The sequence below is a fragment of the Alligator mississippiensis genome, chromosome 7 (assembly GCF_030867095.1).
Source record: "Alligator mississippiensis isolate rAllMis1 chromosome 7, rAllMis1, whole genome shotgun sequence".
NCBI classification, from domain to species: domain Eukaryota; kingdom Metazoa; phylum Chordata; order Crocodylia; family Alligatoridae; genus Alligator; species Alligator mississippiensis.
In genome coordinates this window covers 85,416,036-85,440,111 of record NC_081830.1, presented here as the reverse complement: position 1 = coordinate 85,440,111, position 24,076 = coordinate 85,416,036, and the positions used below count along the sequence as shown (strand labels likewise).

At 46.0% G+C, this 24,076-nt stretch overlaps 1 protein-coding gene across 1 annotated transcript in view; it reads left to right on the top strand.

The window, feature by feature from the left end:
* Positions 1-24,076, top strand: part of PSMD1 (proteasome 26S subunit, non-ATPase 1) — a 114,456-nt gene that overhangs the window by 19,125 nt on the left and 71,255 nt on the right. Inside the window, exons 15-16 of the mRNA XM_006264155.4 lie at positions 153-248; positions 861-925. Coding sequence (XP_006264217.1) covers positions 153-248; positions 861-925 — 161 coding nt within the window. The remainder of the gene's footprint in view (positions 1-152; positions 249-860; positions 926-24,076) is intronic.

The window sequence follows — 24,076 nt, the reverse complement described above, 5'->3', positions numbered from 1 at the left end:
TGTGCCTTCTCGTTGCTAATGAGCAAGTGTTGCAGCTCTGCTGTTTGTTGGAATCTCCAGACTCCAGAAATTGAATGGACTTGGAGACTGAGCTCTCATGACTTTGCTTTACCTGTAGAAATCTTCGTTGAAGTACGCTCTCTCTCTTCTAGGATCCAATCCTCCGACGCTCAGGAATGTACACTGTAGCTATGGCTTACTGCGGCTCAGGGAACAACAAGGCTATCAGACGTCTGCTCCACGTAGCTGTAAGTACTGCAAGCTGCGTGGGGTAGCCAGGCTAGTGCTCAACCCACCCAGCACATTGACAGGACTTTCCATTGGCAGTGTCAGTGCTCTAATTAGAAGCAATGATTTAAAAGGATGAGAGGCTGTTTTCTCTTCCTTCTTCATGAAAATAGTAGGATTAGAAGTCACAGGATCTGCAAATACAAAGCTAAAGAGACTTCAGCTAAAGGAGGAAGTTAATTTAGCTTGCTAGTATGTTAATTTAGTATTTAAAAGCAAAACATGGTCCCAAAGTAGTTCTTTGCTGGGAATAAATGTTTCCGATCTCCAAATAACTCTCAACAGTTTCTTGTGCTGGGCAGAAAAACAATAACGTTTAAAGCTTTAAGCCTCAGAGCTTTTTGATCTGAAAGAATGGCATTTAAAACGCTTCATGAAATGTGAATGGGAGTCTGTGTCTCCAGGCCTGTACTTCACTAAGGTGAAGTAGATCCCTCAGTATTACTTAATTTTCTTGCTCTCTCTAGTCCTGTAGCCCCGATCAAATCATCTGCAGGGCACTAGAGTCAAAGTGTTTCATAGTAGTTAGAGGTTTTGACCATTCTCCTAACATCTTGTTTCCTCTTTAACAGGTGAGTGACGTCAATGATGATGTGAGACGGGCTGCAGTCGAGTCACTTGGTTTCATTCTGTTCAGGTACAGTTTCTCACTCCACCTCTGCAGTCTTCAGTTAGATTTGTCTGTGAGGCTTTTAGAAAAATCTCATGCTTCATCCAGCTCACTAACTGTGTATCAGTTACTAACTTTGTGGAAGCTGGAAAGCTGCAGGGTAAAGGGAAAGTACAATCTGAGTCAGTCATAGAAATCATCTCCTGGGTGCAGTTTCATTGTGTGCAATTCCATGGATTCCATGGGCATATTGGTATGTATGTGGGATGAGAGAGAAACGGATTGAAAAACAAAACAAAAAAAGTGTGGCCTTGAATTGTGCTGTGGGCAGTGGAAGTGTTTCTCTGAGAAACAGCATGTGAAGCTGAACCACGCTCTGGATTGGTGTTTATGCATTTCAGAAGATACTTTTATAGCAAAATGTTTGATATCAGCGTGACGTCATTTCTTTTGGGCTGCGTCGTGGTAGCTTTGTTTCTGCTGTTCTTTGAGAGCGGGGAGAGCAGTCGTGCACTTCAGGTGAAAGCTACAGTTGCTTTAAATCTCAGTACCTGGAGAACTTCTTGGCACCTCACAAAAAACCACTGCATGTCACGTACGTTGCCCCAATGACCTGTGTGTGAGGAAACAAGTTCCTGAGGGGCTCTAGTATGTAAAACTTCTGAGTCTTTAATTAAACTCTTCGTGAGATTTTTTTCCGCATCAAGTTGCCAAGTGGGATTAAGTGAGTGATGTCTTGTTAGAGGAAGCATGATTTAGGGGAAGCGTCTGCCTACATCTAGTAGATGGCTAGATAAAACTTGAACAGCAGTTTTGCTCATTACATGTCATTTAAGGTACTTTTTTGGTTAAGCAAATGCAGCCATTTGTGGCTCCAGCCTTTGCAAATAAATCCTTGGCAGACAGCTTAATGAGCCTTTCAGTAGGTTTCCAGACAAACGGCTCAGTTGCCTAAATACAGTGAGACGGAGTTGGAAAACTTAGATTCCCTGTTCCTTTTGCAGGATTGAGAGCTAATTAAAAATTGAATGTGCACTCTCTTGCCAGCCCTCCTTAGATAGCACTTCCAAGACAAATACATCTGCGTAATTGCTGTCTAAAATGTTACTGGAAGTGGTTACTTCTCTAGAACTAACTCTTCAGGTAGGGTATTAAAATTAAGGTTTTATTTAAATGACCTACACATGCGCGCGCACGTATATAAATCTTTTGGTTCCATGGATTCATGCCAAACAGGATGTGAGTTTTCATGTAGAAATCTTTGATGCGTGCAATGTACTGTGGACTCAGTCGGAGCAAACAGTCTGGCTCTCTTCTTTAAAGTAACGTTCCTCTTGCTGCAATTGTTGATGTTGCACTTTACAACACCTCAGGTAAAGTGTGCTTAATGAATTGGGGAGGTAGAAACTAGTTCTCTGGGGCTGAAACTTTCATTCATGTGTTGGGAGGATAGCTGTACATGTCCACGTGGGGATCCAGGTTCTTGTGAGGCCCAAGAGCTCAAGGGGGGAGAGCTAGGAAGAAGTGGTGAATGGCCAGGATCGTTTTAGTGATCAAGTGGAAGTTTCTGAGCTGAGTGATGAAGAGGAGGAGGAGAGGGGAGGGCCATGAGGTAAAGAGAGGTGGTGGTGAGGCCATGAGTGGCATGTGGGGATGGAGGGAAGCCCAAATTTTAGATTTGGCGAGATTCCTTATGGATAGCTCTTCCTGAGTGTATAATCTGAACACCTCTGTCTTGCCTTTGGGCATCCAAGTCAAAACTGAGGTCTTGGAATGTTCTTGGTGATGGGTCACGACAAGGCTTTCATCGCTAAGCCTTTGCTTCTCTTGGAAGATGTTCCTTGTCTGACAGTCCCAGTGCATGTTGAATTTAGACTGGCTCTCTGTCGGGTACGGATATTTAACGCTATTTCTGGAAGTGAAACAGGTGCTGACCGGTGAAGTGACTTGATGCAAGTTGCCTAGGATTCCTCGTTGTTACTGCACTGTAAGAGCCGCCTCCCTGTCTCAGTAGAGCTGTTCCTCCGTGGACAGCAGAGGTCGTTGCTAAACAGCAATGTGAAAGGCTTGCTGCTTTGTTCCCTGCTGTGCTATGACCCCCAGAGGGTCATTTCCTGAAAAGGCCAAGTACTCCCCTTGCTCCATGAGTTTTGATCAGAAGCCAGAAGAGACTAGATCGGGTTAGCTGCCCCTGCTCTGGTTTGTGGGCTTCATGTTTCAATGCAAAGATCTGCTCTTCCATTGCACGGTGCCCTCAATACCAGCTGGTAACTCTCTATTGCAGGGGTGGGCAAACTGCAGCCTGGGGGCCGAATGTGGCCTGCCAGGCCATTCTTTCCGGGCTGCGGAGCCCCTTCAAAATTTAAAAAATTAATATTTATCTGCCCCTGGCTGCCTGTCATGCAGCCCTTGCTGGCTTGCCAAAACTCAGTAAGTGTCCCTCTGCCCAAAATAATCGCCCGCCCCTGCTCTATTGTGTTCTTTGCAGATACTTTGCTGGTTGCAGAAATGCAGGCAGGGATAGAGGATTGTAAGGAGGGATTAAAGTCCTGCTTGAAATGATACATGATGACCGATGAACTGGGTTGGTAGCAGACTGCTAATGCCCTGCTGGAGGGCAGGATACAGTTCCAATCCCACATCTGCTCATTTGCTCGGCCTGGTTTCCAGTGAGAGGGCCATGCCTTGTTTCTTAACAGTAATGACCTGGTCTTGGTAAAGAAGATATAAGCAACAATAAAAAAAGACCCTCTAAAAATCACAGCTTCATCATGGGCTGTTCAAGGGAGCTAGGGTCCAACGTGGAAGTAGTGCTGGCTGTTCCCTGGATTAAAGCATTCTGCCTTGGCTCTGACCAGGAGATATCACAGTTCTGGCTCCTGACTTAATCATTGTGGCTTTGGATACATAACTTCCCTTGGTCTGCGCTCCCCATCTCTAAAATGGAAACAGTGATATTTGCCTTAAATGCTGCAAGAGGCTCAGGTGAAAAGGCCTACGCAAAACAGTACTTATTGGCTACTGAAGAAGTGTAAATGCATATATATTTGTATTGTGCTAAAGGATATAGACCATAAAAGGGCATATTGCAAACATTGGTCCCAGCCTCAGAGTTCTTCATCTGTTAGGAAAGGAGGAAGAGAAATAATCACGAGACCAGGGGGAAGTATGGTGTAAAGTACAGGGTAACAAATATACGATGATACATGCAGACCTTAGCTGGTCATTTGGAGGTCTTGCAACTCTTCTAGGTTGTTGGTGTTTGTTGTGTGTTGTAGGAAAGAGGTGAAGAGTTTTGAGAAGGATCTTGGAAGAAAGCACTGGTAGCTTCCAGGAGTATGTCCCACTGGTGAGGGTCATTGTGGGAGGAAGCCCAGAAGGGCTCATCAGGGAATTGGCTGATGGAGGCAAGTGCTGTTGATGAGCAGTGTGTGGGTGTATCGGTAAGGTGAGGCCAGGCTATGAAAAACTTGGTAAGAAAATGCCAGAAATTATTGTTGAAATTACTGGGGGATCCAAGAAGGGACTTGGAGAATGTGGTTAAATCAGTGAGTTGAATGGCAGGGGGAGGGAGGAGAGAGGAGCATACAGTTGGGTGTCATTGTGTGCGTTCACATCTGGAGGCTTTCCATTCTAGACTGCTGTCCACCAAGCACCACTAACAGAACGAAACTATATGTTCTGGAAATTTGGGCCCCGTTAAGGTAGATAAAGCTGCATACTCAGAAGCTGGGTTACCAAAACCCCACTGAACATCTCAGTCACCAGTTACAAAAGTGTCCCCTGCTTCATCCTCTGCTCCAGTTCTTTGGCCTGTGCACTGAGATTTCCAGCACTCGCTAGTCCTCACTAGCCTGGTTCATAAATAGCTGGGCTTGTCTGTGTGGGCAGCAGGTGTCTCCCAAGAGCTGCTTTTCCATCGTGTACGTGGGCACAACCCGATCTTCTCCAGCCAGGCAGCTAGGTCTGCTCAAAGCCAACTGGTGCTGTTTAGTTGACCCTGCATCTGTATACAGAGTAAAGATTCCACGCGCTCCTTCCATATTTCAGGGATCTTTCACCCAAACAGGTTTTGACACAACATTTTTGCTCTCTGATTTCATTGTCGTGTTGCTTCTCGGCACACGCTGGACATAATTGGGAACTGATAGTTTCCTGCCAGACCTGGAGGCTTTCAGAGCTCTGATCTGAACCATTTACCGTGTGCTGGCATCCCCCTGGAGCACCGGATACCAATCTGATTGTCTTCTCTGCCTTTGCCTCTCCCCAAATTCAACGTCGTGTCGCCCCATTGTCTCCACGGCACTTCCGAATGATCGGGAGAGATGGGACCTCCCACGTGGCATGTAGTAAGTGCCTCTTGAAACAAAGCTGCAGATCGTGTGCAGGCTGAAATCCCCCCAAGGGAGCTGGAAATCCCAAACTTCCTCTCTTCTCCTTGATCCTTACTGCAGACTTTCCTTGGCTCCTGCCTTCATCCAAACTGTCCAACCCACGTGAGGGTGAGGAGCCCTAAATACAAGGTTACCAGGACACACGGCTTTTATCTCTTTACTGCCAGTCTAGCGGGATAAGAGATTCACATGTGGATGCATAACCACAGCAAATACACCCATCAGCCTTGGAGAACTGAAGACCCAGGCCTTCTTGTGTGGTAGTAAAGAGCAGTTATTAACACGCTACAGCCTGTGCCTTTCAGAGCAGGGCTTTGCTCTCTGAAGCTCCCATCGGTGCCACAGTTCTTGGGCACTGAGCACTTCTGAAAGACACGGCTGCTGAACCCTGGCTGAAATGCAGGCTCGCGAGCTACACCCTGCTCACTGGAGAGGAGTATGTTGCCTGCAGAGAGTGTATGCCGTATTGGTTTGTGGGGTGGAGGTCAGGCTCTGACCTGGGCTTCATGCAGAGTGGTACCTGGGGCTTGGCTGCTGCAGAGTGCCTCCATGCTGGCTGGGTGGAGAAGAAATAGTAACGGAGCAAAGTTACATTTCAGGCGGTTTTGCGCAGTGATCAGACGCCTCTGCCAGGTTGTAGCACTCCTGCCCTTCCAGGTGTGTGGTTGCTTTCTTGGGAAGTAGAAGCTCTACATTGCCCAGGGGTTGCCAAGTGAGGATGTGGCTGTCTGAAGGGCACCGCTAGCCTCATCCTTTGCTCGTCATGTGTGGAAGCTGGAAGCAAAAGGCTCATTTTAAACCCCAGTAGTGTGAAGCCCCCTTGTTTGGTAGCTTTTTAGTATGCGAAGGGTCAACTTGCATTGCTTTGCCAATTGCCTTTCGCTTAAAGGAAGCCTTCTTCTTTCTACTAAGCTACCTGTGTGGCCTTTGGAGTAACTTGCAGATGCTTAAAGGCAGATGAGCCATCTCCTAAACCCAGGCAAGCTCAAGGCTGAAACAGTTCAAGGACGTAAGAGTGCCATTTGAAGGGTAATTGTGGATGTGTTTGCCTGGGAGAGCCAATGAAGAGTAGGTATCCGCTACTAGCAAGAGTCAATGGCCTGACGGTCGCTAGATGTTTCACATGCAGCCGGGTGTTACTGCTCTCATGCAAGTTATTCCTTAATGGGAAGCATCTTCTCTTGGACTTGACAAGTTCTCACAGCTTTATTAAACCTAATCTCTGAATACAGTGGCTCAAGCCCCCCCCAGCCCAAATGATACGTTTCATCTTTAGGGCTGTTGTGTGGTCAAGGCTTCCCATAAGAAAAAGAGATGTTGAACCCTCTGCAGTTGGTTCCAGCAAGGAAGTCGTGGAGACAGGATCAAAGTGAAAGGGTGGATTTGTTTAATAAGATCCACATTTTCCCTAGGGAAGTCATACCACCCTGGCAGGGGAAATATTGCTGCTAGTTCCATTAGAGTTTCTCATCAGGCTACTTAAGTATCTCTTCCCTGTGGGCTGCAGGCAGTCCGGGGAAGTGGTCTCACAGCATGATCTTAATGAAGACAAGATAGATTTTGCCCCCTGTCCCTCTCTTCCCCTAGCACACAACAAACACCACGTTAAAGTACTGCATCTGAAACAACTTGGGAGTGAAGTGTTCAAATGATACCAAAAGGATTTATTGAGCACAGGGAAACACTGACATTTAATCAATGTCTGTCTGTAGTGGCGTATTCACATTTTCAGATTACTTTATGTATCAAGCATCCCTCATTGTTTTCCAGTCCTTTAAGGGCCTGTTTATGAGTAAATTCACTTCCTCTAAGATTGCAACAGCGGTGAAGCTGATCGTTCGAGTGGATGTCATGCTTCTGCAAGGGGTGGATGTTATACATGTATATGTGTAACATCCTTGAAAATAATTCTTTAGGAGCTAACTGCCTGTGCTTACGTACATGTAGCTCCCCTTGACTTCTGGCAGAGAACATATTTACAGTTGAGTGGGGCTTGGCCTTTCTGCTGCAGTCACTGAGAGCTCCCTAGTGAAACAAAATAAAAATGTAATAAAATCTGACTTAATTTTTTTTGTGAATGCGGCAATGTGCGAGGCTTCAACTCAAGGAGATTAACATCTTTTTTTCTTTCTTTCTCCCTTTCTTTCTTAACACAAGCTGTTATAATCCAGGACATAAAGGCTATAGTTTGTTGTCCATCACCTGAGATCTCTAAATCAAAAGAAGACCCCATTCAGGCTAAAAAAGATGCTCTTGTTTAACCCACAGGTTATTAAGCTGGTTGTAGGAATTGTAATTCGATGGCGTGTTCCTAGGGAGGCCAAACTACCTGATCAGAACGGTTCTCTGAATCCCTTTTCTCTTGTTTGTAGTGCATTTTTGTCTTTGAAGTAGATTTGAACATAAATTCAGACAGATGGAATCACCTTAATTATTTCTGCACAAAACACCTCTGATGCAAAGAAATGTGGTGCTTAAACCATAGCCTTGATTCTTGCTTGACTCGCAAATGTGCTCTTGCCATTGAAGAGTGCTAGAACCTTGCTGTAGCATGAATACGATTGCGAGAGGACCCGTACCTAGATAATAATGCAGGTAAATAGTTAAGTACCTTTAAACAATACAGTGGTTATCCAAAGATTAGGAGAGCATGCCCACTCCAGTTTGGAAAAATATAGTGATAGCCTTGACACTGATACATGGAAGAACAGAGTTTGTGTAGTGGAAGGAAAAATACTTACTTCTGGGATCCTTCTATGTGCACTGGGGCTTCAGGGTAGAGAAGTGTGAAAGCTACTAGTAATTATAGTTTTCTTTTCAATTAAAACAAGTGTTTTACTGCAGCACCTCTTAGGTTTGCATCCCAGATCACTTCACTTCAGATCATCTCTTGATTTGAAGGTATTCAGCATTGCTTTCTCAGCATTTGACTCTAAGGCTGTTGGTTGATTGGAAGGGGGGTGAAAGGCCTCGGGAAAGTCTTCACCTTTGCATCGTGGAAGCTAACCTTACCGTGCTCGGTAAGCCCATCAGTATATTGGGGGTTGAACTGGACGTGGGCTGCCCTTCAGCTAAGTGCTCCATTTGCTTTGCCTGTCATCAGACCTCTGGCCTCATGATGGCAACGCAGGGCTCAGCAGATCGGCGGAAGAATTGCTGTTGCCAACACAGGTGTCATTTCAGGGGCGGAGCAGTGGCAGCCCCGTTAGTTGTAGCTCAAGATGTGAGCCTACCCGAGCACAAGTTGGAGGTCTGCTGGCGAGCTGAGCTATTCAACATGCTTATTGCTAGCTTGTCGGCTCGCAGCGATGGGGAGCTTATTAACTACATTTCCCACCCCCCAAGGGGGTACACATTGTGTCGAATTAAGGGGATACACACTGTAAAGTTAAATGTAACACGGAAGTTAAAAGGTTTGAATTGCACAGCTTTGGGGTTTTTTTTAAAGCACAATTTTTTAATGGAAATCTTTAAAGTGTTGTTATAAAGCAGCAGGGGGGCACGAATCAACCCGAGAAGTCTGGGAGGTCAGTGGGGATTTCAGGGCAGCACAGAAAGCAATGTGATGAAACAGCGAGTTGAAGGATTAGAGCGGCCTGTTTACTTTACTGCAGTGTGTCTGTGTCCTCTCCTCTGCCCGGCTCTCTCCACTGATGCTCATGGACTACAAATCTTATCTCATTACTGCTGTTTATATGTTAGCCCTCCATTCTAACCAAGTGGTTTATAAAATATTTATTGGAGCTGTTGGAAAACAGCATTTAAACTGTTTATACTTTCTGGGTATTCTGCCTTGCCAGTCTCTTTAAAGCATAGCAACAACCACAGATCTGTTTTTTAATTAATTTATTGCACTACTAAGACCTTATTGCTTTTTCAGGCTAGTAAGAATTTATAGAATTGTTACTTTTATGCCCACTTTTACTTCCTCCTTTGTTTTTTGCTCAGCTTGGGGAGTGGAGCTTGCCTTGCTTGCCTGGTCAGTGGTTTTTTTTTTCTTTTGCATCAGAGCAGTTAGCCCCCATGTTAGCTGGTCTGTAGGCTACAACGCTGAGCAAGTAACACTCTGGACAGCATCATATTTTGCTGTCTCATTGAAAGGCAGGTTCTTTGGATAAATGTGATATCTTTTATTAGACCAGCTGAATTGGTGAAAGCAACATTTTTTGTGACTGCAAGTAGTGTTGGATGATCCTGCTGGGAGTGTATTGCCTGTAAGCTGTGGGTTGGGGACTGCTGCATTAGAGCAAATCATCTTTGCAAACACTTCAAATGCGTGAATTGTAGGGTGGAAACCTATAAATAAAGCAAACCTGCCTGAGCAGACAGAGTCTGAACCCGAGACGTTGTCTGCTGAAAATACACACTGAAAGAGGTAACTTTTTTTATGAGATCTTAGAAAAGTAGGGCTGGAAAGGACCTCAGGAGGTCACATCTAGTCCAACCCTTTGCTTAAGGCAGGATCTTCCCTGCCAAGTGTCTGTCTAACCTCTTACAATGATGGAGAGTCCACAATCTCTCTAGGCAGTTTGTTCCAGTGATGAACCAATTCTTCCTAATCTCAGCCTAAATGTCCCTTATACCTATTTACACTGTTACTCTTAGTGCTGTCCCCTGCAGCTGCAGAGAACAGTCTTAACTCTATCCTGTTTATAACCACCTTTTAGGTAACTGAAGATTGTTATCAAATCCTGTCCCCTGTCTCTTAGTCATGTCCTCTCCATACAAAATCATCCTTATTCACGCAGCCTTTCCTTACCATGTACTTTGTGGTAGTTGTAGTAGAGTCTAATCTGCCAATCACTAGGGAGAAAAGAATCTCTTCTGTGCATTATAAAAATGTCTCTATTAATTAGCTTTAAACTTTGCTCTTAAATTATGCAACAGAGATATGTGTATGGGTTATGCTGATTTCATACTAGAAAGCACATGTCTGTGAGCTGGATCTGTAAATGATTTTCCTGGCTTTGTATTTCATAGATAATCCTGACACTTGAAACCAGCCCTAAATTGCCAAATTAAAAAGAAAAAAATTCCAGACATTAGCTTTGCTTCCTCAGACCCCCCACGGGGGCAGTCTGTTTTCTGCAGCCCTTGTGACCTGTCTTTTTGCAAAAGGCAGATTGCACCTTTATGTGGGTAGTTGCATAGGGGTCTGAGTGCCATCCTGCTGTGATCTATACTGGATGTGTTCTTGGTGCCTTAATCAGGAAGGGGAAACATTAGGAGAAGCAAGCCCAATTGTTAATCCTTGCGTGGAAAAGGTTAAAAGGGTTTTGTTTGTTCTTTCACCTTTTGAGCAATTTTCTCTTTATTTGCCTTTGTCATTTCTCTCGAAAGTGACCCTCTGTTCTTAAAAACAAATGTGCGCTCAATGGTGGGAGAAACGCCTTCTTGAGGATTAAAAAATATTAAAATAGGAATGGTTCAGATTTAAAACATTACTTAGTGCCTGCAATTTTGCACTGGGTTAAAACCAGAAACTGAGCTTGAACAAATGTCAGTGGCCAGTTGTTATCTTTGACCAAACCAGATGGTCTGGAAAAAAAAATTGCAAAAAGTAATCAGAGGATTGTAGGCAAGTAGGGCCAGAAGGGACCTCAGAATGTCTTCTAGTCCATCCCTCTGCCCATCCCTCACTAAACCATCCTGGCCAAGCATCTGTCCAACTAGCTCTTGAAAATTTCCAGGGATGGAGATATCACTGTTTCTCTAGGAAACCTGTTCCAGTGGTTGACCACCTTTATGGCCAGAAAGTTCCTCCTAATCTCCACCCTAAATTTGTTGCATTTCTCTTAGTCTTGTTCCCTATGGCCAGAGAGAAAACCCATCTCCATCCTCTCTGTAATTGCCCTTCAGGTATTTGGAGGCTGTTGTCAAATCCTCTTCCTTCAGTCTTCTCTTCTCCAGGCTATGTAACTTATTTTCTTCAACCTTTCCTCATTAGCGAGGCTTCCCAGGCCTCTGATCATTTTTTATCAGTCTCCACTGGACTCTCTCCAACCTGCCCACAGCTTTTTTTTGACATGTGGGGTCCAAAACTGGGCACAGTACTCCAGGTGAGGCCTCACTTGTGCCTGTTCTAAATCTAGATTCGTACAAGCTTTTCTCATTTCAGTAGTCAGGTCTGGGGATAGTAACACACAGGAACTTCTGTCCTTTCCCCCCAAGTTTGGGTCTGACCCCTCCCCCCCTTTCAGGTGTGACCCCACTACGATGGGGGGGCTCCCGTTTTAATGCAGCTGGCCCCATGCCCGGCCCGCGCAGCCAATCGGTGCATGCGCAGTTGGGCAAAAGTGTTAGGGACAGACAGACATGCAGACTGAGCCTTTTATTATATTAGAATACCTTTTGTTCCCTGCATGCCTCCACACCTCTGCCAGCATGAAATTGCTTGTACTAGTATAGCTTGTTCCTCTACCTGAGGAGAAACAAGCTATGCAGTACTGGTATTCAGGGGGTGTTGGTTGTAGCAGGGGTGGGCAAAATATGGCCATTCGAGGCCATTCTATTGGGCCCGCAGAGCCCCTAAAAATGTAGAAAATTAATACTTCTCTGCCCTTGGTTCCTGTCAAAAATGACAGGAACTAAGGGCAGTAGGACCCAGGGGAAGCCTGGCAGGCTCCAACAACAATGGGCCCTGCCCCTGCAGCTGCTTGTAACCCTCCTGGGGCTGCCTGTGCCTGCTCTGGACAGCCCCATGCGGGCTGCAAGCTCCTGTGGCATGGGGCACCGGGCATGGGGCGGGGGAGGGGCTGCCCCCCTCAGCTTTTCCCTGGGCTGCTTCCCTGTGTGGAGAAAAGAGGCCCCTTGCCCGCCCCATGGCTGGCTCTCCCTGCTTCAGCGCTCGCAGCCCGTGCAGGGCTGTCTGGAGCAGGTACAGGCAGCCCCAGGCGGGCTGTGACCGGCTGCAGCGCGGGGCGTCAGGCATGGGGCTGGGCAGGGGTGCTTTCTCCACCCCCTGCGCTCAGCACCACCTTGTAACCCGCCCCATTGCCAGGCTGGCAGTGGGGTGGGTTACAAGGTGGTGCTGAGCATGGGGAAAAGTGGCCTCTTGCCCACCCCATGGCCAACACCTTACGCTGCAGCCATCTGCAGCCCGCATGAGGCTGCCTGTGCCTGCTCCAGACAGCCCTGTGCTGGCTGTGAGCACCTGCAGCAGGGAGCGGTGGGTGAGGGGCCACTTTTCTCCATGCTCAGCACCAGCTTTTTCCCTGCTGGTGAGCAAAGGGTTGGGGCTGTGCACTGCCCCCTGCCTGTACCGTGGGGCTGGGGGGCACCGGGTGTGAGCGGGTGGGGAGCCAGCGGGAGCACAGGGCCCGCACCAGTGTCCTGGGGCCAGTGCCGGTGGGGCCCAGAACAGGGTGGCAGGAGTGCAGGGTCCCAGTTGGCAGAGGCTCTGTGGAGCCGGGCCAGCTCTCCGCTCCCTGCTGGTGCAGCCCAGCCCAGCTCCACAGACCCCTGCTGGCCTGTGCCCTGCTCTGGGCCCCACCAGTGCTGGCCCTGGGACATTGGTCCCAAGATGGTGGCCAGGAGGTGGGGCACATGTCAAGGGGCAGGGGGCTACCTATGAGGCCCTCGACAGCCTGCCAAAACTGTATAAGTGTCCTTCCGCCCAATATAATTGCCCGCCCCTGGTCTAAGGACATGGGCAGATAAGGTTCTTTGGGTAGGTGCGATATCTTTTATTAGACCAACTCAGATCATAGAATCATAGAAGATGGGTTGGAAGGGACCTTGTAGATCTTCAAGTCCGACCCCCTGCCTGGGCAGGAGGGAAACTGGGCTCAAATGACCCCAGCCAGGTAGGCATCGAGCCGCTTCTTAAAGACCCCCAGGGTAGGAGCCAGCACCACTTCCCTTGGAAGTTGGTTCCAGATCCTAGCCGCCCTGACTGTGAAGCAGTTCTTACGGATGTCTAATCTAAACCTGCTCTCCAACAACTTGTGGCCGTTATTCCTTGTTATCCTGGGGGTCGCTGGGGGAAACAAGGTCTCTCCCAAACCCTTCTGGTCCCCCCTAGTGAGTTTATAGATGGTCACAAGGTCCCCCCTCAGCCTTCTCTTGTGAAGGCTGAACAGGTTCAGGTCCCGTAGCCTCTCATTGTAGGGTCTGCCCTGCTGTCCCCGGATCATGCGGGTGGCCTCCTCTGGACCCTCTCAATGTTGTCCACATCCCTCTTGAAGTGGGGTGCCCACAGCTGGAGTACTGTGTCCAGTTCTGGCCTGGCCAGTGTCACGTAGAGGGGGAGGATCACCTCCTTGGCCTTACTTGAGATGCACCTGTGGATGCACAATAGGGTCCGGTTAGCCCTGCTGACCGTGACCTCGCATTGTCGGCCCATGTTGATCTTGGAGTCAGTGATGGTTCCAAGATCCCTTTCTACCTCCATGCTCTCAAGAAGGGAGTTTCCCATCTTATAAGTGTATTGCCAGTTACTACTGCCCAAGTGCAGCACCCTGCACTTGTCCGTATTGAAACGCATCCTGTTTTTGTTAGCCCAGCCCTGCAACCTATCCAGATCTTTCTGCAGTCTTTCCCTCCCTACTAGCATGCCCACCTCACCCCAAATTTTGGTATCATCAGCAAATTTGAACAGGTTGCTTTTCACCCTGTCATCCAAATCTCTGCTAAAGAAATTGAACAGTGCGGGCCCAAGGACTGAGCCCTGGGGGACTCCGCTGCCCACTTCCCCCCGGGTCGAATATGACCCGTCCACCACCACCCTCTGAGTACGACCCTTCAGCCAATTCGCAATCCATCTGACCATGCAGGCATCGATGCCACAGTCACCTAGTTTTTTAATGAGGATGGGGTGGGAGACAGTATCAAAGGCCTTGCTGAAGTCCAGAAAGACTACATCCACGGCAACACCTGCATCCAATGCTTTTGTGACCTGATGGTAAAAGGCAATCAGGTTGATCTGACATGACCTGCCCCTAATGAAACCATGCTGATTGCCTCTGAGCATCATCCCCGATGCCGGCCCATCACAGATGTGCTCCTTGATGATCTTCTCAAAGAGTTTCCCCAGGATTGAGGTAAGACTGATGGGCCTATAGTTGCCCGGGTCCTCCCTCCTCCCTTTCTTAAAGATGGGGACCCATTGGCTATCCTCCAATCATCTGGCACCTGGCCCGAACACCACGATGTTGGATAGTTGGAAACATAGTTCTTTGCAAGCTTTTGGGCACAAACACCCTTCTTCAGACTCTCCCTCTGCCTGACGAATGGGGTTTGTACCCAAAAGCTTGTAAAGGACAATTTTTCCATCTGCGTAGTTGGTCTAATAAAAGATATCACATCTACCCAAATAACCATGTCTATATACTGGTATTCACTTCTTCTTCTTCCATAGATTCATAGATGTTAGGGTTGGATGGGACCTCAATAGATCATCAAGTCCGACCCCCTGCATAGGCAGGAAAGAGTGCTGGGTCTAGATGACCCCAGCTAGATGCCTATCTAACCTCCTCTTGAAGACCCCCAGGGTAGGGGAGAGCACCACCTCCCTTGGGAGCCCGTTCCAGACCTTGGCCACTCGAACTGTGAAGAAGTTCTTCCTAATGTCCAGTCTAAATCTGCTCTCTGCTAGCTTGTGGCCATTATTTCTTGTAACCCCCAGGGGCGCCTTGGTGAGTAAAGCCTCACCAATTCCCTTCTGTGCCCCCGTGATGAACTTATAGGCAGCCACAAGTTCGCCTCTCACCCTTCTCTTGCTGAGGCTGAAGAGGTCCAGGTGCCCTAGTCTGTCCTCATAGGGCTTGGCCTGCAAGCCCTTAACCATACGAGTGGCCCTTCTCTGGACCCTCTCCAGGTTATCCACATCCCTCTTGAAGTGCGGCGCCCAAAAGTGCATGCAGTACTCCAACTGCGGTCTGACCAGCGCCCGATAGAGGGGAAGTATCACCTCCTTGGTTCTGTTCGTCATGCATCTGCTGATGCACGATAAAGTGCCATTGGCTTTTCTGATGGCTTCGTCACACTGCTGACTCATGTTCATCTTGGAGTCCACTAGGACTCCAAGATCCCTTTCCACTTCTGTGCCACCCAGCAGGTCATTCCCTAGGCTGTAGGTGTGCTGGACATTTTTCCTCCCTAGGTGCAGCACTTTGCATTTCTCCTTGTTGAACTGCATCCTGTTGTTTTCTGCCCACTTGTCCAACCTATCCAGGTCTGCCTGCAGCTGTTCCCTGCCCCCCGGCGTGTCCACTTCTCCCCATAGCTTTGTGTCATCTGCAAACTTGGACAGAGTACACTTCACTCCCACGTCCAAGTCGCTGATGAAGACATTGAAGAGTATCGGTCCAAGGACCGAGCCCTGCGGGACCCTTTATTACAAGCAAGCTATAGTGATCTCTGCAGTTTTATACCAGAATTGGTGTGTCCATACCAATGGGGGTTATACTCCTTCACAGCAATAACCTTTTTCTGAAGGCAAGGGCTTTCTTTGTCTCTTCGGTGCTTAAATCTCCAATATCCCAAGTCATTTAGACTTTTTTGAAAGTTGTACCCAGCGTCTTTAGCTTCTGATTGCAGGCTGGAATGCTTAAGCTGTACAAGTGGATTAATGGTAGCTAGCTCAGCAGTCTGCTACTTATACCCCATTGGCAGGGGAAACTTCCTTCCTAGGGTAACACTCCTTATAGCCTACGAATATTCTCCGTGCTAAGAGTCATGGTAAGCCTTAGAAAAAAAAATTAAATTGCTAAATCATCGTGTGCAGGGTTGGCGGGGGGGCGAAGCCCTGGGTCAGGCCTGGTATGCATTCCCCTAAATTCCAGGGAGTGCTGAGGAGTTGAGAGATAATAAATATGAACGTTTTTACTGCATAACAAAACAAAGCAGAAAGTAACGGATTGCTGCCTGAAAACAGCAAATTTGTTGTGTGTGACTGTAAAAATGAATTGCTCAGAAAAGGGAGTCTTCATAATAAAGTTGGGAGAAAATATAGAGGGCTTTGAGCCGTGAAATGAAGAATTAGCTCGTTATGCCAGAGGTACTTGCTGTTGTATTTTTACTAGGGAATCGAAAAGCTGCCTATTTTGCAGAATCTCATTTATTTTGCACTGTTTAACGACTTTGCGCAAACTGAAGTTAGCTCTCGTAACATAAAAGTATCCAACATCTTTGTAGAAGCCCATGTATATAAAATGGACTCCTCGTGAGATAAGAGGCAGTCTTCCCTTGAAAGAGCAATGGTTTGGGGTTTTTTTTGTTTTTTAAATAATTGGGAAGGACATGGACACCGTGGTTGCAGGAGACTTAAAAAAATACGCACGGGACTTGAAAATGCAGCTAATTAAAAAAAAGCAAAAATGTTTTGGAAAATCCCCAGGCCAACTGCTGTAATACTTTTCCTAGTAAAAAGTCTCCTTTTTCTGTGTTACAGCATGAAAGACTCTTGCAAACTGGGGAGAACTCAATAAACCAAGGAAAACTTGACACTGAGAATACGCAGCACTGTCAAATAGAGAAGTAAACACAAAAAGAGGATTTGGCTGCAGCCAAGGCTAAGAATTTGGCCTGGGTTTTACCAGGGTTCCTGCTGGGACTTAAAGCCAGAGGTGTGTAGCAAGAGGGTCTTGCCCCTCTGCTCAGGTTCAGACCGATGCCATGTTTGGGGTCAGGAAGGAGTTGTACCCTATGGACAGATTGGTACGGACCGGGGGGGGGGGGGTTGCCTTTCTCTCTAGCAGGAGGCATGGCCCTCTACCTGGGATCTCAAACTTATATTAGCAACCTTTACAGGTTGCAAGGCAGTCCCCCTGCTTTATCCATAGCAGGTTAGGACGTTTTGTGCTGTGTTTGTGCTGACTGTAGTTTTCCTAGGAGGTAGGTCAATGGATTTGTGTAGGATAGTTAGGATAAGGATGATCCCTTCCAGCCCTACTCCAATTCTATGAATTTCTCTGTTGTCTGGTTTACAGCCGTGTTGTTTCATACATCACAGTCATAATTTAGAAAGTCACACAAGTATGTCTGAGGGTGCCATGTGTCTCTTGAAAATATATTCGTGGCTCAAGACCATTTTAACAGAAAGATAAAGTCTTACGTTGCATCACTTTTGGTGCTATCAGTGCAAGTCACCAGTGTTTTTGGACTTCTGCGTCTAGTGCAAGTGGCAGAAATCAGATCATCTCGGGACATTTTCAGACCACAGGTCCCAGTTTGGTCAAAAATCCACATTTGAGTTATTTTACTTTAATGCTGGGGTTGCATTTAACCTATAAAGACCTAAATGGTACGTGGCCTGATTACCTGAACATCTTTCTTCACACTCCAACAATTGAATCTTCAGAGATGCTGAAACTAAGAGAGATTTTTCTTGGAGGTGGGAGGGTGTTGATTTTTCTTTTGCAAACTTGTTCTCTCTACTTAGTCTTTAAGATGCATCCAGATTGGTCCTTAAGATGCAAAGCCTGTCTCTTTGTTATCTTGTTCTTAAGGCCATTGAGGGAACTCTGGATTCAGATGTGCATATTTGTGGGGAGCCCTTTGGTCTTTTAGCTTATGAGTTGGCTGTCCAGACTGGATGAATCTCCCTTAATGTAGTTTAAAAAATGAAGGGAATTTTTTTTTTAAAATGATCCTGCGTAGTTCTTAAGTACTACCCTTTTACTTAAAAGGGTATTAAGCAATTGCATTTTAATTACTGTAACATTTAGAAAAACCCATCTAGGTATTCACAGGTCCCAGTTTGGTCAAAAATCCACGTTTGGATCATTTTACTTGAATGCTGGGGTTACATGTAACCTATAAAGACCTAAACAGTACATGGCCTCACTTAGCAGGTACAAGGTAAAACTATTAAGTGTAGAAATGTTATGATAGTTAGTTTAACATCTCCTGGCACAGATCCAACAAATATTAAAAAGGTTTCAGCCCAAATTCTGAATTTCAGCACTTATGTATGCCTGAAACCTTAAGGCTTAAATTTGATTTTTTTTTCTCCCCAATGTTTTTTATTAAACAAAGATGGTCCCTTTTATCCAAAAAAGGTCTTGAATTCTGCTGGTGAGTGATTAACTGCAGTCTGAACCTTTTGTAAATCATATTTTGCTTATGATAGATACCTATATGTAGGAAGTTGAGGATTGCAAAACCTCCTCTCACTTGTAAGTGTAGCTAAGGAGGAAATGTGGGGTGACAGCAAGAGGATTTTTCTAATATGTTTATACAGATACAAGTTGGTGCTAGCAGATGGAGACTGTGCATACATGTTTCAAATGCAGCATGTAGTACGTATAGCAAATTGACCGCAGTCTTCAGTAATCGCACGCAGCAGTTGCTTTGTGTAGCAGCATGTCTTGTAAATAGATGTAATGTTTTCCAGCCTCGCCAAAATAGGATCTCTTTTGTCCATGGTATACTCCTTATTCCCTGGCCATATGTCCTCTCCCTGTCTCGTTCTGCCATACATGCCAGGCTCTTACTTTATCTTGACTATCCCCCATCGTTATGCTCACCACATCACTGAGTATTTTTACATAGACCCCATAAAATTGAGCGACATTCTCCCTTCCTGCAATTCTTCTGTCTATATAGAAGCTTGCCCCTCTGTAACTAGCCTGCCTTTGCTTCCTGGATGTTGTAGTTAAAGTCTAGTCTAGTGATTCTCAACTAGGCACCCTGAGATACTGCCAGATGCTGGGCAGGGGGTCGAACTTGAAGATCTACAAGGTCCCTTCCGACCCTACTTCTATGATTCTATGATCCTTTGAAGGGAGGTGTGACGAGATAGCAGATAAGCCAGGCTCAGGCTGGTCCCTGCTTGGATGATCCCTCACCCACACTCCCCAGCCTCTGTATAAGGAGATAAGCCCTGTAATACATAAATCAGGGCTTGAAATGGGGTGCCGGTCAGCTTTCAAAAGTTATGGAGGCATGTTTCGAGTCCAGTTAAAGATGCTTTGAGCCCAAAAAAGGTTAAGAACCGCAGGTCTAGTCTTTCACAATTTCTTCCTTAGTTGTGGATTGTGACATGATTGCAGCATCATCATGGAATGACTAAATTGGATAATTGGAGTATGCTGAGTGGCTATTTATGTGCAGAGATCCTGGCGATAAAATTTAGGGAAGAATGCTCTGGGTTTTGTGCAATACATGTCTGCTTGGCCAAGGCAGCAGCTTATGAAAGTCTTTCAGGGTTTGGATTGTTTCTCTCCTACTGTAGTAGCAATGCAATTCCTTTTTTGTGACACACCAGTATTAAACTGGACCTAAGTTGGGCTTTTTGTTAGTCTGACAGCCCTACCAGAGTAGAAAGCCAATGAACTACATTACCTCTGCCTGTGCTTTTTCCTGTATCGTTTCATTGTCAATATATTTCCTGCCAGGGTTAGGAGTACACATGAATAAATACAACTTCTTTCTTTACTTGCCCATTCCTTAGCTTTCATCAGGAGCACATTAAAGGGCAAATATTTTATTTTAAATCTGGGACTCAGAGTTTAAAGATAGGTAAAAAAGCCTAGAGCGTGTTACACTTTTATTTCAGCAGGACGATGGATGAAATTCTTGGCCACAGGACTCCTTTGCTTGCTAATTTGCATAAGCTTTTTGAATCACAGGTAGGATTTTCCAAGACCAGGCCATAGCTCTAGTACAAAGTGAAATATTTAATTTAGCCATCTTAAAGGTACCTCATCATAAAAGCAGCTATTATTTGGCTTGTTGATAGCAGATGTGTATAAATACACTTGGTTTGTGCTCGGATGATGTATAAATCTGCTCACACTTGCACGTTTGCTTAGCTTCTGAGCTCTTTCTTAGGCTATGTTGGGTGATGGAGCAATGTATTCTCCAGTAGAAACTTTTAGCAGGACATGTGAAGTAATCTGCTTTTCTCTTAGTGTTTTTTTTGACCTTGTCAATATTTTTAGAAGAAAACTTAGTTGAAATCATTCTCAATTATTTCTCTGTAAAATTCAAGAGCCATTCACATCAGTAACAACCTGTTACTTCTGCACATTGATGTCAAGGGCCACGAGTAGAAATGTTTTGCTGTTGGCAGGGATTCTGACATTTCTCTGAACGACCTCTGAAATTTATTTGAAGTACCTTGCTCTGGAACTTGCTAGCAGTGGCTGCTTCATGTCCTCTTTGAAATGTGGCTGTGTTGTAAATTAAATATATAAATGTGTTACCTTTAGTACACTCCCTTCTGTGTTTTTACAAAGTTATCCTTTGCCAAATGGGTTTTCAGTGATTTGCTCAAAAGCTGTGAAAACATTAAAAATGAACAGAAACTTTTGAATTTAATTTTAATTTGGTACTGATTTTAACAGGTAAACTGGCAAGAGGAGGGAGTGGCTGCTTCCTGTAAGAATTGCAATACCTTTGGGAAGTAGGATTTCCTTCCTAAGAGCTTATGGTGTAATTGGTGTAATCATCCAAAAGGGTGAGAAGATCTTGGTTATCCATGTAGGCAGTAGGCATCGTCTTTAGGTTTTACAGCTTGGTGGGGGGGTACGTGAAATAGTCTCTTCTGTTTTGCAGACATGTCTGTAGATAGACATCAACCACAGGTGACCTTGTTCCAAAAACCCGAATACAGTTGGATGCAATTCTTTCTTCTGCTGCTTTCATTCACTTTTGACTTCCTAAGTCTTTCTAAATGTGTTGAGGTATGTTAATGTATGGGTGAGGATGATAAGGTGCTGTTACTATAGGATGATGAAGTGCTGTTACTATAGCTTTGTTGTTTGTGGCTGTTTCAGGGTCCTTTGTGCAGGTGGAGTATTGGCTGCCACCAGAGTCATCTGTGCCATGAGCAGGGTTAGGTGATGGAGCAGATGCCAAGAATCGTGATTGTGCATCCAGGGGAGTTAATAGCAATGCTCCTATTTAACTCGAAAAAGTGCAGGTTTGGGTATTAAACCCCCCATCCCACTTACTTCTTTGGAAGCTAAATCTGCACCCGTAGTGAAGCTGCAGGGAGATGCTGTAGTTCGACCAAGTTCTGCCGAGAGCAAAAAGTATAAGCCACTTTGCCAGCTTTAGCAAACATTATCCCCTATGTGTGTTTAATCTGAATGTCAAGAGCTCCTCTTTTCCAGCTCTTTAAGTAAAGTGCATAAGACAATATCTGTGACTGGGCTAGTTGGGACCCTAACGATTATTATTACTAAATTACTCTCTTAATACAAACTTTCTGGAACAGGACCTTCTGGGTCGTGGAGTCTGGTGCCTTGCTAGTGAAGACAAGTGCATGGTATAATCCTTCTCTTAAACTTTGAAAACACTATTTAATCAGTTCAATCACTACTTAATCAGTTAAGTTTCTTGTCCCCTTTTCTCCCCGAGCAGTGGGTCTTGCCCTTTTCAGATGCAAGGCACCTTGTGATAGACTCAAAGCACCCCTAGGAAAATGCTAGCTCTTAGTTTTCACTTAGCTGTTCACTATGGAAAAATACTAGAGTAGTTCTTGTGCTGCAATGAATTCAGAAAGCCCACTGCAGGTCAGAATGGTTTTAACACTCTGGATTCCTATTTGAAAGCTCTGGGTTTATCGTGTGAATCATATTTGCATACCTAGCAGTGCTAAAATTGTGTGGCACCCCGCAGCACCCTTGAAAGGATCTGAAGGCACCCTGGGGTGCCATGGCCCCCTGGTTGAGAATCGGTCCTAGTGAATGGTTGTTCTGAAATAATCCATTTGTCCTTTGATGGTTAAAAATATCCTCATATTCTAGCCTCAGTTTGTTCACTTACTTCTAACCCATTTATTTTTGAGCTATATTTTCCCTTGGCTTAAATGACTCTTCCCCATCTTCAGTGCGTACCCTCCGGTCTGTATTTACAGAGGGACGGTATCCCCTCCCAGCCCTCTCTTTGCAAAGCTCCTTTATTCTCTTCTTGTAAGACAGGCTCTGATTTCCCTCCTCATCTCTGGAGCCCTTTTCTGTGCCCCTTCCAGTTTGAATTCAGTTCTGCTTGAGTGTGAATTGTACACAGTTTTCCAGATGAAGTGTTATCTGAACCTTTATATATGAGGGTATTAATATTTTCCTCTCTGCTTGGGAGGGCCTCCCCTGAAACATGCTTTGCCTTTTCTCACAGATGCATCTCATTACTGACTCCCAGTAACCAAACTGTTTCTCAGTACAAACCGTTTTAAACCATCCTTGCCCAGCAGAGTCTGACTGACTGGAGCTGAAGGTCTGAAGCTACCAGTGAAACTGTTTTTTCAGGAAACACCTATCGTGGTTACACACCTACTGAATTTCATCTCGTTTGTTTTGTGGCAACCTCGTAAAAGAAACATTTATATAAACCACGAATGTGGGAGCTTGCTGAGTTACGTGGGCTCGTTCGCAGTGCTCTGCAAGTAATTTAGGCGCGCCGGGAGAGTGGGGAATCGTAGATCAGAGATGATGAAGGTTGAAGGGACCTCAGGAGGTCGCATCTAGTCCAACCGCCTGCTCAAAGATCAGCCCCAGTTGCATCATCCCAGCCGAGGCTTTGTCTACCCGGGTCTTGAACACCTCCAAGGATGGAGACTGCACCACCTCTCTGGGTAGCCCGTTTCAGTGCTTCACCACCCTCCTAGTGAGAAAATTCTTCCTAATATCCAACTTCAACTTCCCTTGCTGCAACTGGAGCCCATTGCTCCTTGTCCTGTCGTCTGCCCCCGCTGAGAACAGCCCAGCTCCATCCTCTTTGCAGCCCCCCTGCAGGGAGGTGAAGGCTGCTATTCAATCCCCCTTGGTCTTCTCTTCTGCAGACTAAATAAGCTCAGTTCCCTCAGCCTCTTCTCACAAGTCATGTCCCCCAGCCCCGGAAACATTTTAATTGCCCTCTGCTGGACTCTCTCCAACTTGTCCACATCCTTTCTGCAGTGGGGGGCCCACAGCTGGACACAGGACTCCAGATGTGGCCTCCCCAGTGCTGAATAGAGGAGAGAATCACTTCCCTTGACCTGCTGGCAACACTCCTACCAATGCAGCCCAGGATGCCATTAGCGTTCTTGGCAACAAGGGCACACTGCTGGCTGATATCCCTCTTGTCCACTGTCACCCCCAAGTCCTTTTCTGCAGAGTTGCTGCCCAGCCCGTCACCCCCAGCCTGCACCAATGCATGGGATTGTTCCCTCCTAAGTGCAGGACTTTGCACTTGTCCTTGTTGAACCTCATGAGATTTCTTTTGGTCCAGTCCTCCAATTCAACTTGGTCACTCTGAATCCCAGCCCTACCCTCCAGCATATTATGTGCTACTCCCCCCAGCTCGATGTCATCTGCAACTTTGCTGAGGCTGCACTCCATCCCATCTTCCAGGCCGTTGATGAAGTAGAAATGCTGAGGAGAGACGGTATCTGATCCTTAGAATTCACTGTTCTCTTCCCACGGATGCGGGTGCGCTCTGGGAAAGTCATAGAAACTCATCAGTTTTGGGTCCAGGCTGTGTTTGAAGCCATCTGACACCAGCGAAGGCAATGATATTCTGGAGGGGTAAATTTTAGCAAATTGTGGAACATCCCTTTGAAATATATTGTACACTTCTTGGGTCCTGTGAAATCAAAGGTGGAATCCTGCCCTTTCCTCAGGGGGAGTCAGGATTTCTATCATCTAGTCGGGAACAAGCGATTCCCTTCGCTATAGATCCCTGGACAAGCAGTGACAGCTCTAAAAATGCCCTGCCATTTTTAGCACTATTCCTACCACATCACTCTTCTAGTATTTGCAGTACCTTTTTTTTTTTCTTGGGTTTTACTTGGTGAGTAAAAATAGTATTAAATTAGGCAGTAGGGCTTGAATTTCTGATTTCTGAGCCAGAAAAAGTC